This window comes from Nematostella vectensis, chromosome 4 (genome assembly GCF_932526225.1).
Source record: "Nematostella vectensis chromosome 4, jaNemVect1.1, whole genome shotgun sequence".
Taxonomy (NCBI): Eukaryota; Metazoa; Cnidaria; class Anthozoa; order Actiniaria; family Edwardsiidae; genus Nematostella; species Nematostella vectensis.
In genome coordinates, this window is record NC_064037.1 from 13,085,574 (window position 1) to 13,103,277 (window position 17,704).

At 38.6% G+C, this 17,704-nt stretch overlaps 2 protein-coding genes across 2 annotated transcripts; one reads left to right on the forward strand and one right to left on the reverse strand.

Moving 5' to 3' along the window:
* Window positions 1-502: 502 nt before the first annotated feature.
* LOC5511083 lies at window positions 503-6,072 on the reverse strand. The gene is made up of 4 exons (XM_001631422.3): window positions 5,691-6,072; window positions 4,937-5,061; window positions 4,348-4,463; window positions 503-3,588 (listed from the first exon to the last, which is right to left on the reverse strand). Exons 1-4 carry the CDS (start codon window positions 5,982-5,984, stop codon window positions 3,479-3,481), a joined length of 645 nt encoding a protein of 214 aa, XP_001631472.1. The 5' UTR covers window positions 5,985-6,072; the 3' UTR covers window positions 503-3,478.
* A 9,543-nt stretch (window positions 6,073-15,615) lies between these two features.
* Window positions 15,616-17,475, forward strand: LOC116617540 (protein Class8-like). The gene is made up of 5 exons (XM_032380287.2): window positions 15,616-15,742; window positions 16,130-16,156; window positions 16,441-16,478; window positions 16,787-16,877; window positions 17,348-17,475. Exons 1-4 carry the CDS (start codon window positions 15,658-15,660, stop codon window positions 16,874-16,876), a joined length of 240 nt encoding a protein of 79 aa, XP_032236178.1. The 5' UTR covers window positions 15,616-15,657; the 3' UTR covers window position 16,877; window positions 17,348-17,475.
* Window positions 17,476-17,704: the final 229 nt, after the last annotated feature.

Below are 17,704 nucleotides of genomic sequence, written 5' to 3' on the forward strand. Positions count from 1 at the left end.
ATATCCAGAACTCTTCTCAAAATTTGAAACCAATTTCATTAGCTTTTTTTACAAGTAAGAAAGCAGCAGTATATATTTTTTATAGAAATATTGCCCTGCTAGGAAGATATGGATATTATCTTATGGATATTAGACCAGGCTTTATGCAACCAGGCCCCCTTGAGTTGACTGCTCCCAGCACTTCACTTTCTATTAGAAACTCCTAGTTTATTAAAAGTTATAACTAACCTGTATCGGGGCTGTTGCGATATTAATAATATTAGAAGTAACCCCATGTCAATATAGAGGTCTATTAACACTCAATGGGTAAAGAAAACTAATACAGTAGAGCAGTAGGCAATAAAATATATACTTCACGCCCTGGATCCATAGTGACAGCCGAGATGGAACTTTAGATAACTTACGTTTGTGCACGTTTGTTCACACACACCGGGGAAGGTTATTGGTTATTCGTGCTTGTTTGTTGAAGTAATCAATTTTATCAGATTCTTGTACACTTACATGTTGTGTTCTCTTGATTTTTCTTTACTTACTAGCTTGATCAAGATTTATATTCAAAAGAATATGATATGAGAGAACTAGTCCTTCCCCCAAATATACACCTATTTCAATAAAGGAAGCCGAATGCTTTTTGAGAGGGAAGGGGTTTTGATATTAAGTATGTAACTTTTAGAATGGGAGAGAAAAGCATAAAAAAAATGAAAAAAAAGCGTGGATTTTTTTTTTGCTGGGAGGCCACAATGCCGTTAATCCCAAAAAGTAAATCAGAACTGTTTTTTGTTAGTAAAATCTTAAGATTCGCTTGGGTAATAATACTAAAACAATTATTCGCCTCAAGCTCAAAGAATATTGCATAATAATCCCCTAGACTTTATCTAGGGTATTATTCGTCGATGGGATTATTAAATGCAATATTTACACTCCAGTGAATAATCGTTAAATACCAACTTCCCTGATACCATTGATGGAAATACGCATTTTCCTATATCAATTCAGAAAATATCCAGAACTCTTCTCAAAATTTGAAACCAATTTCATTAGCTTTTTTTACAAGTAAGAAAGCAGCAGTATATATTTTTTATAGAAATATTGCCCTGCTAGGAAGATATGGATATTATCTTATGGATATTAGACCAGGCTTTATGCAACCAGGCCCCCTTGAGTTGACTGCTCCCAGCACTTCACTTTCTATTAGAAACTCCTAGTTTATTAAAAGTTATAACTAACCTGTATCGGGGCTGTTGCGATATTAATAATATTAGAAGTAACCCCATGTCAATATAGAGGTCTATTAACACTCAATGGGTAAAGAAAACTAATACAGTAGAGCAGTAGGCAATAAAATATATATTTCACGCCCTGGATCCATAGTGACAGCCGAGATGGAACTTTAGATAACTTACGTTTGTGCACGTTTGTTCACACACACCGGGGAAGGGCTATTGGTTATTGCGCCCGTGCTTGTTTGTTGAAGTAATCAATTTTATCAGATTCTTGTACACTTACATGTTGTGTTCTCTTGATTTTTCTTTACTTACTAGCTTGATCAAGATTTATATTTAAAAGAATATAATGAGAGAACTAGTCCTTCCCCCAAATATACACCTATTTCAATAAAGGAAGCCGAATGTTTTTTGGGAGGGAAGGGGTTTTGATATTAAGTATGTAACTTTTAGAATGGGAGAGAAAAGCATAAAAAAAATGAAAAAAAGCGTGGATTTTTTTTGCTGGGAGGCCACAAGGCCGTTAAACCTAAAAAGTAAATCAGAACTGTTTTTTGTTAGTAAAATCTTAAGATTCGCTTGGGTAATAATACTAAAACAATTATTCGCCTCAAGCTCAAAGAATATTGCATAATAATCCCCTCGACTTTATCTGGTGGATTATTCGTCGATTGGATTATTAAATGCAATATTTACACTCCAGTGAATAATCCTTAAATACCAACTTCTCTGATACCATTGATGGAAATACGCATTTTCCTATATCAATTCAGAAAATATCCAGAACTCTTCTCAAAATTTGAAACCAATTTCATTACCTTTTTTTTTTACAAGTAAGAAAGCAGCAGTATATATTTTTTATAGAAAATATTGCCCTGCTAGGAAGATATGGATATTATCTTATGGATATTAGACCAGGCTTTATGCAACCAGCCCCCCTTGAGTTGACTGCTCCCAGAACTTCACTTTCTATTAGAAACTCCTAGTTTATTAAAAGTTATAACTAACCTGTATCGGGGCTGTTGCGATATTAATAATATTAGAAGTAACCCCATGTCAATATAGAGGTCTATTAACACTCAATGGGTAAAGAAAACTAATACAGTAGAGCAGTAGGCAATAAAATATATACTTCACGCCCTGGATCCATAATGACAGCCGAGATGGAACTTTAGATAACTTACGTTTGTGCACGTTTGTTCACACACACCGGGGAAGGGTTATTGGTTATTGCGCCCGTGCTTGTTTGTTGAAGTAATCAATTTTATCAGATTCTTGTACACTTACATGTTGTGTTCTCTTGATTTTTCTTTACTTACTAGCTTGATCAAGATTTATATTCAAAAGAATATGATATGAGAGAACTAGTCCTTCCTCCAAATATGCACCTATTTCAATAAAGGCTGTCAGCACGAGCGGCGAATAGCAATTGCCAAATGGAAGTTCTACCACCGAAAGGTGTTTTTGGGTAGTATGTAGTTGTAAAATTAAAGGTGATAAATAAACTCAAGCGATGTCAGGACCATTTATTGATTATATATATTATATATATATTGATATTCGTATGTTTTATTTATATTTCTTTAATTTGGAACGAGTATTTTGGGATCCATGGGTCCTTTCGGTTTTGCACTAAACTTTTTTTTTAAATAGGTGTATATATAACACGTAATTACACCGAACATGACAGATTTTAGCCAAAATATTTGGGCTTCATCTTTGCAGCATTTTTTTACTCAAATCTTGAGTTGCAGTTTTTATTGTTGTACAGTTTTTATTGTTGGATTCTTCCGTTTCCGTCTTCTCTTACGTTCAGTTGATTTTGACACAAACGCAAGAGAAGTACGCAGAAGAGGAAAAGAAAAACCAGGATCGGGTCAATATTTATCAATTTTCAAAACAATTGCTCTTTTAGTCTTGCGGCTTTACAAAACGTGAAGATGATGTCATAACATACGTGTCCGTTTCACACTGCCAAGTGAAAATAGACCCCTATAATATCTTGTTGGTTTATTTCAATGTACCAAATATAAGCGGTAACTGAAAATGAAATAAACACTTTTTTCTATAAATCATTTTCAAATTTGTGAACTGTTATGTTTCCGAGAGGGTCGAAAAGAACGACAAATTCATTCCAAGCGATTTAGGTCATCATAAGAGTTGCGATTGCATTTATATTTGATCACGTGATTAACCAAGACTGTCAATGGTGTAAACGAAGAAGATGACGTCATAACATGAGAAGTACAATTACATCATTTCAAAAGAGGGTCAATGACGTCTTTCCATTGTTGTACCGTCCAGGAGGAATCCGCTTCCACAGGGATCCCGTTTATAAAGAATGTGGGTGTGCCAGCCACAGTACCTAATGAAAAACAAATATTTTTTTATCAGACAGCAATGCTAATTCTTGGTTTTGGCAACAGTGCTGAATAACGTATGCGCATGCGCGTGCTCTGGCGAAAACAAACAAAATCATTAGTGTTGAGTAAAGGTACGAAAGGCTGACTTCAGTGGCTGTTTGACTAGGTGTACAGCATACCATACTGTACAAAAGATGACAGACTTGTTTGATAATAAGGGAGTCAATGATAGCCTTAGCTTTGCGCTAGTTTTCTAAGCATTCGCTAAAATGTCACAGTTCGCCGGTAAAAAGGCGCCAAAAACAAAAAGGCTGATTTAACCGCGCGGTACTGGAACTAGTCTAGTGTTTTTCCGCACTGGCGGTATTGACTGTTCTGCTAAAATGTTTCGTTTGATGTAAACATAAATCTATTGACCTATTTGAGCACGAGCTCTAGGATAATCTAACCATGTACGCGCAGTGATCGGGTTTAAAATGATTATGATGGTGCCACAGCGCGAACGTGAATTTTAAGACTAAACTTTGGATTATGACAAAGCCTTGATTCAAGCCACCCAAAATAATCTTTATAAGGAGTCGAATACCAGTTAATATGTATCGATCTTCTTTTTAAATACTTTTTTGGAATTCATAATTTGTCTTCCAATGGAAAATATAAGTAAATTTGACGTTGTCAGAAATGGGGTGTTTCTGATTTTTAATGAAAAGCGCGAGCGCATGCTCAAAAATTTAACAATTGGTACGTCAAGGCCGACTTACGGAGACAGCCGTGCTTCCATCCTATCCGGGCAGCACCATCCGACTCAGTACCAGTCAGTCCAGTCTTCATGATGTCACTGGGGACTCCAGCTTTTGGCGCAAGGGACGACACGATACTGGGGATGGAAAAGATTAAAACATCAGAAAGAAAGCAGCAAAGAAAGGTTTGGACACTGGTGGACGATAATATGATACACTTTTTTTGTCCAGATGCGTTCTTAAATCCAGAATCAAATAAATTAATTAAATTCTCTTCCTGATATTTCATTGGATATTATATTCTTATATACACTAAAATTAAAGAACATCGTTAAAACATATTCGGCCTTAAAATGTCCCAAAAATAAGAACGGCCCAGCCTCAACTGAGAATTGTAAGTTCTTCTTCTGCTTATAATAATTATATTGATGTTGTGATAATGAAAATGACAATGATGATAATAATGACAATGATTGAAATTCATGAATGATTGAAAATTATGTTGATAATAAAGATATGCTTCTTGGTGCAGATGATAAAAAGTGCTAAGACATATACCCAGCCTCAACTTAAAATATTAGGCATTCTTATAAAAAAAGAGTGCACTTACTTTAGTATGTCATATCTGTTCTTGTTCATTGTCTGAAAGTTATACAGCTCGCTTTGAAACTTGAACAAGACATCAATCCACGTGAAAACGAGGCTGCTGTTGTACGAAGCCACCACAGGCACGCTCTGTGTTTATATGAAGAAAAATAAAATAATAAGATTGTGGCTTCGTGCCACAATCATTACTGCGGGGTATTTTTATAATACGGTTGAAAAATTGAAAACACGAGAGCATTGTCTTTTTTGTTCAAGCAAAGTCATTTTTCAGCACTGGCTGTCGCCTGCCATATTCAAGAACACTGTGAGTCTGAACGCAAACATCATGGGGCTGACAGCAAAGAAGAGTAGCCTGGGACGAAGCTACTTTTCTAAGACGGCGGAACGGAGAAGGGGGGGGGGATTTTTTTTCTTCTAGGGAAGGGTCTGCCGCTTTCTCCTATAAATAAAGAATATGAAAGCCAATCTGATAAACATAATGTAATCTTATTTTATAATGTTATATACGTATTCATTGAAGCGTATAGAAAACAATAAAATACCGTGCTTTGCATAACTTGGTATGTATTTTAAAAAAGGTCACCAAAGCAAAAATAGCCCCACAAAATGCATTTTGAGGCAGTAAGCTTCATTCAAACTAGAATATAACAGCCAATATTACCTGTCTGTGTTTTCCATTACGAATAACAATAATTACGAATAACAATAATAATTTATCGTTATAATTCATAAATTCTGATAATTGGCTTCTGACTCACCTGAGCAGCGATGAAAGCATTGGTATGGTACGGCAACGGGAAAGGCTGCACTAAAACAAGAATCGTGTCAGGCCCGTAGAGCTTGGCTACTTGTTTGATTGTGGGCCATGCTTGTTGGCAATCAGGACAAGTGAGATCCACGAATGCCTCCAGATGGATCGGCGCTGTAGGCTTGCCGTTGCCATAAACATATCCTAGTGGCTTTTTGGGTATTGGAACACCTTTGCTGAATGTTGACGAAGTGGTGAAGAGAAGGCAGAGGGAAAGATGAAGGAATCTGTTTGATGCTGCCATGATTAGCTGAAATGAATGCTTTTTTTGCTTAGTCTGGTTTTGTCAGTGCTTCGGTTCCGCGTGACTTGCACACTGTGGTCACATTACCAACACATGCTCTGATTATCTGATTATGTAACCATGGGTTTAGATCGGAATTATGCAATTCAAACAAAAGTTCTTTTTTTTTTTTTTTTTTTTTTTTTTTTGAGCCATAAAGCAGTCCCTTCTCCGGAATCTGACATATTTCACTCGCGATTGTTGTTATTCATGACGCAGTCGAAGGACAAAAAATTTAGCAATTACTCAATTAACACGATTATTTTCCACATACAGATGCATGTTTGACCAAAAAGCGAAAATGTTATTATTATCTCGTGCTGTCACGCAATGCGCATCAGTCGGGTCCGTCACGCAATGGGCGATTCTCTCAAGCAATAATGTGCAGCAAAAATTAACTTAATAATAAACTATAATATTATATTGTATTATATTTGATCTGAAATAATTTTTGAACTAGTAGGTGGTGTTTTTTTTGTCAAATTTTTACCTTCTCGAAATAGTGCTTGTAGAAATAGCAAAAATACATTCATATCCACCTGAAATGATTAATAAAACTTGAAACGAAGATATTATATTGTCAAATAGCTTCAGATTTTGCTACCCAGTTTTTATTGATTAAAATAAATAACTTTCATTAAATCCAAGAGGGCGGATCCAAGATGGCGGATCCAAAATGGCGGATACTGATGTCACACAATTAGCTAAAAATTGACACTAACCACTTAAACATTTTATTAACACTCAGCAACCTACCAACAGACTCTCTCCTGGTCACACTCGACGTCTCTAGCCTCTATACTAATATTCCACATAATGATGGCATCAACGCTTGTCACCACTTCCTTCGCACATGTAACACTAACCCCATCCCTGCTGGCACTATTTGTGATTTAATCCGCATGATCCTCCAAATGAACAACTTCTCCTTTAATGACAAACACTACCTCCAGAAGCATGGCACCGCAATGGGCACACGCATGGCACCCTCTTTCGCCTGTCTCGTTCTTGGTCTATTTAAAACCAACGCTTTGCGTGACGCCCCTTACAAACCCCATACGTGGTTAAGATACATCGACGATATTTTTGTTGTATGGACTGAGGGTCTAGACAAATTGAACGCTTTTGTAGATTATCTTAACAATCTACATCCCACCATTAAATTTACAAGCTCCCACTCCTATAACAATGTACCTTTTCTTGACGTTAATGTCTCCCTTGTTAATAGTAAAATCGAAACTGACCTCTACTCCAAACCTACTGACAAACACCAACACCTTCTTTTTTCATCTTGCCATCCTCATCACACCAAAAAGGCCATCCCCCTCCGTATTCGCCGCATTTGTTCTACAGAAGAAAGCTTTAATAACCGCTGCAATGAACTCACCAACTACCTCCTCAAGCGTGGCTATAAACCCGCTTTTCTCAAGAGACAAATCCTACGCGTTGCTAACATTTCCCGCATTGACGCCCTACGCCCTAATAATAACAACCACAAAAACTCCCGTCGCATCCCCTTTGTCACTACCTATAACCCTACACTACCTAACATCAACAACATAATCCGTAGAAACTACAACCTTCTACTCTCGTCTAAGCGATGCCATAAGGTTTTCACTGAGCACCCTCTTGTCGCCTTTCGCCGCTCACCTAACCTCCGCGACATCCTCGTTAAAGCCAAGCTACCTTCCGACCGCTCTCCCACCAACCAACCTCCCGGTGCTTTCCGTTGCGGAAAAAACTGCATAACCGGCCCCTATATTAGAACCGATGGCCTTACAAGCTACACATTTTTCTCAACAGGTGAAACACGACCTATAATCTCCCACATAACCTGCAATACTAAAAACGTGATTTATATGATTCAATGTAACCGCTGTAACCTTCAATATATTGGGGAAACTAAACGCAAATTAAAAGAACGCTTTAATGACCACCGCAGAACTGTAGACTCCCAATCTCGATCCATACCAACCCACGCCGCTGAACACTTCCTAAAACCTAACCACTCCGCTTCTGACATAGAGCTCATACCTATTGAAAAAATAAGAAATAACCGCGACTCCATCCGCAAAGCAAGAGAAGCCACACTGATAGCTCGCGCTGGCACTCTTGAACCCGGTGGCCTCAACCGGCATGAAGAAACCGTTTAGCTACTTAGTAATCCACACCACCCTATTTACCATCTTCCATAAGTCACTCAATTACTATTTTTACCTTTTGTTAGTTAATCATCAATGAACTTTGTACTTTGCCACTCAATTACTATTTTTACCTTTTGTTAGTTAATCATCAATGAACTTTGTACATATACTAGCTATAACATGCCATTGTAACTCATTTATAACCTGAAGAAGGCAGGTATTGGCCTGCCGAAATATCGTTCTAAAAACATAAATCTGCGTTGTTGTCGACTTTTTCTTTTAAACGTTTTTTTTTTAACCAAAAAACGCTGTTTTTTTAAAAAAAACTAACATCTAAATTTGGTAAAATCCTTTTTATATCCCTCTATTTTAAATAAAGAGTAAAAAAAATTTGGGAAAGATATTTAAATCTAACATATCATATTAGTGAAAATGTAAACGCTAGAACCCCCCCCCCCCCTCCTCCTACCTCACCCCACTTTAACATCTTATAACAATACACGTACCTGCTGTTATCACAACGGCTTTAGCGCTGTAGATATTTCCTTTAGTTTTCAATCGAAAATGTCTCCGGGAAAAATCTCGAAAACATGTCCCCCATCTCGTAAGATCCCACCCATTTGCACAAACCGCTCCTGTGACAAACACCATCAATCAGCCCCCCTCCCCCCCCCCCCCATTGGCGGCCAAAAAGTGGGTCATTTCTTATTAAGTTATCTTCAAATACCAATGCTTTTTCCATATGATACCTATGACTTCGAACCCCCCCCCCCCCCCCTCTCGGCCAATCCTGGTAAAGCGCCTAATGTGTTCAGGCATAAAAAGGGTAGTAGCAGGGGTTATGGCAATGGGAGCCCGTGACTCTCCCACCCCTCCCCCCCAACCTCCCCAATATTTTCAAATACTATAAGAAAATGAACACTAGTAGAGGGGTGGTTTCTGTATTGTGCCGTATGAAACATTTCCAAGAAACACGCAGCCAACGAACAAACCAGAGCGAGAATCCTTTATAGCCAGTCAGTCAGAATTGTTAGTCAGTAAGCATACAGTCACTAAGAATTGAGTCTTACATGGAGTGCTGTTAGCGTCGATTCGGCTTCCAATTAACTAGTGCTCGTCCCTTGTATCGCCTTCCGGTCTTTATCCAAGTAAAGCATAGGATATTTTTTCTTGAGCTGCTCAGAATTCCACTCGAGACATCCTTCGCCGATATCCCTAACATTCTTTGCAATTGTTCGAATATTTTCATATGATGGACCCTCGAATGAAAGTACACCAACTTTTCTGAATAAAAGGACAGAAGATTTAAGTGTTTTATGCTAAAATCGTTATTCGGGGGTAGTTACATACTCCCTCCTTTTCACCTTTTAAAATTCGTGCTTCTGTCCTGATCCCCTTTAATCAGCCAGGCAAACACACCCACACACCACCACCACAGCCACCCCGCTTCATCAATACTACTGCAACCATCATCATCATTATCAATTTCATTATCAACATAATCATATCTACGCCATACCAATATCAATTTCATAGTCTTCGTGGTCACAAAAGAATCTCCAATAGTCACCATCACTATAATTTTCATCATCATCAAAAACATCATTTTCTGATTTGGAACGAGCTAGCGGCAAAAAGTACATTTATTGTGGCTAGTGATGATGATTAGTTTTCTTCCCGCCATTTTTTCCACGTCTTTCCATATTTTGTACGACTCTGGCATAAGATCGACGAGAAATCTCTGGTGATGACCGTATCGGATAAGTCAAGTTGCGCCATACGAACTACCATATGAGTGAGGGAAAGTTAACTACTGCAGAATAATAGTGATAAACCACTCAGTCGTGTTTGTTCAAGTTTGCTGGGATAATGTTGTCGGAGGGTGTGTTTTGAGATCAAAGTTTGATCAATAGGGATGCATCGAGCTTCATCCTAAACATTAATACTGTTTTTTTTTTCTCGTGATTAACTACTAGACAGCAAAGGGCTTTTTTTATCAGCTTTTGAAAGAAAGTTACGTACTATACTAATAAACACAGAGAATGGATAATAACATAAAGTAACATAACCTTTAATACTTAACAATTTTTCTCTGTATTGAGTTTCAACACTTTTTTTAGTACACCTCTTTTGTTGCTTGATAATTAACAGTCATATATCATCTACGAGAAAAAAAAGCACCTTTCTGCTACTTAAACTTATTTAATGTACTTTTTTACTAGAAATTTTTATCAAAACCAACCAACCATTGCTTACTAATTTCTCGTACGACTTCAAGATAGCTAAGTGATCGAATGTGCGTTGTAGTCCTAGCTACCTACAAGTAGTCGTAAATGACATTAGTAACTTTGCATCCAGTCGTGGCATGCGGCTTAACCCGAAGAAATGCAGAGATCTGAGAGTTAGCTTTCTTCAATAACAACCATCCCTCCCTGGGAAGTTGTATATTTCTGGTTTACCTATTAAGAGAGTGGATAGCAACAAGATCCTTGGAGTCCACTTGAGTAGTGACCTCACGTGGAACGTGCATGTAGAGTACGTTTATTAAGAAGGCCAGCAAACGGTTATATGCCTTAAGATCACTAAAAAAATCTGGTGTTCAGTCTAATGACTTAGTCCGCATATACTGTGCGTTGATAAGATCGGTACTAGAATATGCAGCACCAGTGTGGGCAGGTCTACCAGTTTTCCTATCAGATTTGCTGGAAGCGGTGCAAAGGAGAGCGATGCGCATTATTTTCACGCATACTGATTATTGCACGGCTCTTACCAATGCAGGGCTCATGTCCTTATCTGCTCGTCGTGATAGCCTCTGTGAGAGTTTTGTCACCAAAGCGAAGATATCGCCTCCTCTAAACTATATCATTCCTAAAGCTACAGAAGTCAACCATAGCTACTCACTCCGGTCTGGCTACATGCGTACCGATAGGTTTCAAGGAAATACAGACAGGTTTAATAATTTTGTCAGTGTGCGATTTCAGTAATATTGTGTAAAGTAGTGGCGTGCATGACCCTTCACTGTAATTCAGACTTTTGAATTCAGACTTTTGTCTGCGAGGGTGTCGTAATATTATTATTATTATTATTATTATTATTATTATTATTATTATTATTATTATTATTATTATTATTATTATTATTATTATTATTATTATTATTATTATTATTATTATTATTATTATTATTATTATTATTATTATTATTATTATTATTATTATTATTATTATTATACTATTATACTATTATATATACCAAAAGGCCATAGCCTCCTCTAACTCTGCCATCGAAATATTGTCAGAAACTGGTAAAATTTACCAGGTTATTATTGAGAACCTCAAAAACACTAGATTTTTTATAGTTAACGGTTGTTAACAGTTTTAGTTTTTTTATACCTTCACAATTATAAAGTGGACAACAATGCACTTGTCATCGGCTTCCCCGAGGGGGCGGGGGAGCCCGGGGAAATATGGGGACTTTGACAATCAAGCTCTCCGTGCCCCCATATTTCATATGTGGGGCTCTACTCTCGAGAAAAGTCCCCATTATGGTGGGGCACATATGAAGCAAACCCCCATATTCCCCCCATATTGTAACAATTTGTGCAAAATAATGTTTTAAAGTGTGTAAAAATAAAGACAAATCTCCATTAACCCAACGTTGTTTTAACAATATCCTGTGCAATAATACTTTTTAACAATATCCAGTGCAATAATATACAAACAACAGCGCCCAAATGGCTTGTGATGAGATAAAAACACTTGCTGATAACTGTACATGTGACGACTTGAAATTACTCTACTGACACATGATTCTCTGTCGCCTCTACTGGCACACACGATCTCCGTCAGTCTATACTGACACACGATCTACGTCAATCTATACTGACATACATGATCCGCCATCTTGCTTGACAACCACGCTAGTCCAAGTCTCCACGCGGTATACCACAAGAAAATTTCCCTCAGGGGGTAGGGCCGAGTAAATCAAAAGCCGCATATTTTCCCCCACCATTGGGGCACAAATGGGCTCCAAAGTCCCTACAAATGCCCCTATTTTTCCGCATAGAGCCCGCCACCCCTCCCCCCCTCGGGGAAGCCGAGGACAAGTGCACAAGGTTTGTTTGATGGTTAACGCAGTAAAAATTATTTCCCTCTTATGAACAATCTTGGCGCCGATAAGTTATCATTAGAAGGGCATTCTAACCTTAGACAGACTGAAACGATAAGATTAACGAAACCACAATAATTACTCATTGACTTTAAATTTCTTTTACAACCTGTCTAGTCCAAAAAAAAATGATATCACATAAAAAATCGCATCCGTGTTTTTTTTTTTTTTACTTTTTAAAGTCGTGTCAAAGACTACATCGCGGGCGATTTGTCTTTGGTACACGTACCGCGTACGTGTGTGTTTACATGGCCCCCTTACACGTCTTATGGAATCATCACTATTAAATCAGTTGAACGCCGCCGTCATGCATGACTACCGGTCGACCAGCAGTGTCAGGGGTACGCTAGAACACCTAGGATAGGGTCCCTACAGATCGAAGGTTACACAAGGGCCTGGAACTGTTCTAAATACCTAATATAACTTGCTTGACATTTCATTTTCTATAGAAAATGTCAGGGGCGGATCTAGGTTTTCGCTTAAGGGGGGTTTGGCTTATTGACAAAGGGAGGAGTGGGTGATTTTTTTTTACATATGGCTTTCTGGCAGCCCAAGGAGGGGTTTAAACCCCCTAAACCCTCCTCCTAGATCCGCATATCAATATTTGGGTAACCTTAAAACCTGCTCGGTCAATCTCTCGGAGGCCTGGGTCTAAGGACTTTATAGGATTAGTAAGAAAAAGATTTGACCAAGCGAGCAAGTTTTGCTTAATAATTTTTGCCGCGAGTCTCAAATTAACAGGAATCAGTATTTTTCACCATGTTTTCTAGAGATCGGGGAGCGGGAGAACTTTAGCTCTTCTAAATATGGGCATCTATTCCCATATAAGGCAATCCATACGAAGGACACTATCCGTGGGGAATATGTTTGATATGCTACTGATTGTGCCTGGATCCTTAAGAACCAGGGGACACAAATTCAGATACGGGTAGCTGATGAGTTTACTGAACGTTTACAAACACCACTGTTTGGAATAACCTCTCAGGCGTGAAATAATTACGGCCACAAATCTAGGCCTTTAAGACCGGCGAAGCAGTAACTGATCCTGTCATTGCACCATTAGCTACCGCTATAAGCAATTATTCTATTCAAGCATTTAAACATTGCAATTATTGCGAGTCTCGAGCGCAATGCCACACGTGCTACATGAAGGTTTTTGGGATCAAAAAACAAGTCACCCCAGGATTTTTATTGGGGGGGGGGGGGGGGGGAGGGGGGCGGGAGTTCTCTGATAAAAATCTAACAACCCCCCAAAAAAACAAAAAAGGGATTTTTTTATGCCTTTGCAGTATCTCCACGGGACGCTTACTGTCGGATTTGGCGACATACTAGAGTGATCTAGCTTATGCTTTATAGTTTTGTCTACAAATAGCACGTCTATTGAGAACCGAAAGTGGACCTTCGGCCGTTGTGGGGGGGGGGGGGGGGGGGGGATTGTACGGGCCTGGGGCCCGTTTCTCAAAACGCCAGGTAACTTATCGGGCCCGCTAAAATCCCGTTAAGTCCTCCCGATAAATCTGTGGTGTTTCTCAAAACTCCAGTTATTATCGGATTCGTAAAAATTCACGTAAAATCACCCGATATTTTACAGGAGCCCTTGACCTCCCGTTAATTAACGTGAAGCATTTTGAGATCGTAAAATAAGGTTCAAAATTTATTTGTTTTCTCGAAATTGAAATTTTCTTGGTTATTCAAAACTTCAAAACTGATCATTTTTCTACCCGTCTTGTTTTGCTTTAAAAAAAATCCCCTTCGCAGTGGCACCGTTCACGTAAACTTCCCCGGTCATATGGTTTTCCCGCCGATTTACGTCGTCCCGTAAACCTGCACCAATCAGAGGCGACCATCTCGCCCCTCAACTAATCAAATTCATTCTCTTGACAGCTAGCTGTCATTCATTTTGACATGCTGCTCGCGAGAATTGTAAACAAACAGTCACACTCAGTGCAAGATTTTACTACAAGTTGCTCATGTTTTTGGATGTTTTAGCTAATATCTAAACTTTTTTCGCTGGAAATACAAACCTTGCAATACATTTTATTTATTTTATTTATTTTTTTATTTATTTAACTTCGTCCACTATAAATTAATTAAATTACACAAGTACAAATAGTAGACTGGGACACCACAAACAGCATAACCAATTACTGTGGGACCAATGTTACGAGTTACAAAACAAAAGTAAGACAGAGAACTAAAAGCTAATTGACAAGTCAACATTATTGAAAGCTAAAAACAACATGAAATGGCTGTGTCGAGCAGACGAGATTTGTGACACTTGATGCAAATTGTCTTGAACGACCTTGGATCATCTACGTTATAGGAAATGGTCAGCGCTCGGCTGTAATATTGTAAAAGCAGGCATTTAACTGATTTAAACGTAGGCTCTTTAGTCGGAAATGATCAGGCAAAGTGTTCCAGGTGTCATGTAGCATCGACATTTTTTTCCCGTTAATTCATTGTTTATTTGAACAAAGCGTTTGCAAAGATTACGGGCTCCCGATAAATTCGGGAAGTTATCGGGGGTTTTGAGAAACACTCGCTCAAACCCGATAATTTCCCCGTAAAGTCTCCCGATAAATTTTACGGGCCCGTTAATCACCGGGAGTTTTGAGAAACGGGCCCCTGGATGTGCTTTCTTCTTTTCGTGGAACTTTAAGAAAACAAAAACAAAACAAAAAAAGGCTGTCACAATTTAAAAAAACGCGAGTGCGACCTTTTTTTCACTTATATAGGTCAAGTTCAGCCAGTATTGTCCGCGCTTGTCAATGAACAAAAAGGAAAAGGGACTGCTAATAAATTTATAAATAACAAATACAAGGCAAATTTGTTCGGGTTGGCGGGATACAACAGTGCCAGACAGTCTATTTAGTAAATATGAGAGAAGATATATATTCTTCCAAAAAAAAAAAAAAAAAAAAAAAAACAGTTAAACACACAAATGCCGCAAGCACAAGCTTGTCACCCTAAATTTAACCAAACGAATCCAAGCTTTTAAAACTGTAATTCTGAAAGAAATTAGTGGTTTTTCGATGTTCAAGTAATATAAATTAATTACAAGCATTTCTCCTCTATTTTGTGCTTACTATCGTATACACAAAACCACATCAATCCTCAAATTCACACACCAGATCCCATGATAGCGACTACACCCTTGAGAGTAGACCAGATACAGTTAATCACCACTTATGGTCCACCAAGCTGCAAACGAACCATGCGCCCCTTGGGCTTCTATAAAAAGGGCCGATAGCAGACAAGAAAATCACAACATATCACCAGCCCCTTGCAAGCACGTCCAAACCGCGCGGAAAACTCGTGTCAACATGCGTACCCTGATTGTTCTGTTGGTCGCTGCCGTCCTGCTCTGCCAGGCAAACGCTTTCATTGATGAGATGCTCAGGGAGAATGGTAAGGGACTAAACATGTTTGTGATTGGTTAGTCTTTTAGCAAGTTTTACGAAAAGCGTATTACCTTGGATATTGTTGGCTCGTCGGGATCGACCTCGTAGTGGACTCGTCGTAGATCTCGATGTCCTCTTTGAGCTACGATTAATTGTGCGAAAAATGAACAACTAGCTATTATATTTCCACATAATGGCAAAAATGGCCAGTTAATACATAAATTGTGCTATATTTTTCCCTTGGCTATTATCCAATATCTTTCACACGTACGTCTAAGTGAAGGGAAAAAATTATCACAAAATATATGGGTGTTTATATATATATTTTTTTTTGGGGGGGGGGCACAATATATGAAATGAACAAATTTCTGAAATGAATGCGTTTTATTGGCAGTTAACGATCAACCGATCGACGAAAGAGGTGAGTCAATTCTTCTTGAGCTATATTGCCCTGATTTAGAGTCTCCACTCATACGCCTTCGTGCCACAATATCAAATTCCTATCGCGCTCAGAATGAAAATGGGGTGACATATTCGCTTATATAGCCATGCCTTTTCGACTTGGAAGGGCCCGTAAATCCTGTGGAAAAAAGGGTAAAAGAAGTGACACGCGCAACTTAACGATCCCTCCATTAACCATTTGTGTTTAGTTGTTTTATTTAAAACCAAAGAATATTCATTAATACACACCGTTCTAATCAACAGAATGCCGCGACCACTTCAGTTCTAACATTTGTGGCAACGTAAGTGTCGTCACGTGTGGGATAAAGCTCATTCCATGAGATTCCAGGGCCGTAGCAGGGGGTGTAAAGCTCATTCCATGAGATTCCAGGGCCGTAGCAGGGGGTGTAAAGCTCATTCCATGAGATTCCAGGGCCGTAGCTGGGGGTGTAAAGCTCATTCCATGAGATTCCAGGGCCGTAGCTGGGGGTGTAAAGTTCATTCCATGAGATTCCAGGGCCGTAGCTGGGGGTGTTAGCTCGCTTATATTTTGGGAAGCATAAAACCCCCTATTTATCAAATATTCTTGTTTGTTTTTTGTTCTTTTCAGGTGATCAAGTTGTCGCACTGCAATCGTAGAACTGGACGCATGGCCAAGTTCGCCAAGAAAAACTGCAAGAGCTTCTGCGGACTTTGCTGAGGTACTCTGAACAGTGGCTATTGTCGCGCGAGACAATCGTTGTCGTCGGCCTCGCAAACATGACCCTTCCCAAATCTAATGGTTCTAAGCTTTCCTATTTTACTTGTATTGATTCTATAAGATTTTAAAAGAACGTCTAAATTTAAGTTGAGGCTGTGCGGTTTGTTTTTTGGAGCATGTTAAGGCTGAATATGTTACTTAACTGTTTACCCAATTAATTATTATTAAGAGAATAACACTAATGATCAATAGCAATAATCAGGTTGTAACTATGGGCACAGTTTTGATTCTGCATTTTAGGACGCATTGGGACTAGAGAAAATAAACATTTTCTGCTATCTCAGCCTCGGCATGTTCTTAGTATGTTCTTAAAATTTGGTGAAATAAAAAGTGTATTGGGTGAAAAAAAAGAGTGTATATAGGGTTCGCAAATAAAAACAATAATCATAATGAACTACGTTACATTTTCAGAACTGATGAAAGGGCCCAAAGCAGAGAAATTACCCGCATAAACAAGCCAAATGAACGAGTACATCAATTAGTAATTAGATGTTGATTGATTATGTTTGTTTTGTGATTTCAATAAACAAGGAGCATTACCCAGTGACCCTCGTTTTCTATATGGGTATCAAAGAGTCTGGGGCTTGCGGGCGGAAAACCTGTGACAATCTCAAACTCGAGGGTATTTAAAGATGGCGGCCAGCAAAAACGTAAGGACGAATCGCTGCAACGTAACATGGAGACAACTTACACATTTCTAGGGCTATAAAAAGCAAAAAAAAACAAACAACAACAACATCAACATGAATGAATTAATGAAGCGGAATC

Bases quoted from the DNA above. Each gene is read 5' to 3' on its own strand.
- LOC5511083 (XM_001631422.3), bottom strand. From the start codon at position 5,984: ATGGCAGCATCAAACAGATTCCTTCATCTTTCCCTCTGCCTTCTCTTC. The intron at 4,464-4,936 runs GTAAGTGCACTC...TTCCATCCCCAG, and splicing joins AACAGATATGACATACTAAA to TATCGTGTCGTCCCTTGCGC. The intron at 3,589-4,347 runs GTAAGTCGGCCT...GTTTTTCATTAG, and splicing joins ATGGAAGCACGGCTGTCTCC to GTACTGTGGCTGGCACACCC.
- LOC116617540 (XM_032380287.2), top strand. From the start codon at position 15,658: ATGCGTACCCTGATTGTTCTGTTGGTCGCTGCCGTCCTGCTCTGCCAG. The intron at 15,743-16,129 runs GTAAGGGACTAA...TTTTATTGGCAG, and splicing joins TGAGATGCTCAGGGAGAATG to TTAACGATCAACCGATCGAC. The intron at 16,479-16,786 runs GTAAGTGTCGTC...TGTTCTTTTCAG, and splicing joins GTTCTAACATTTGTGGCAAC to GTGATCAAGTTGTCGCACTG.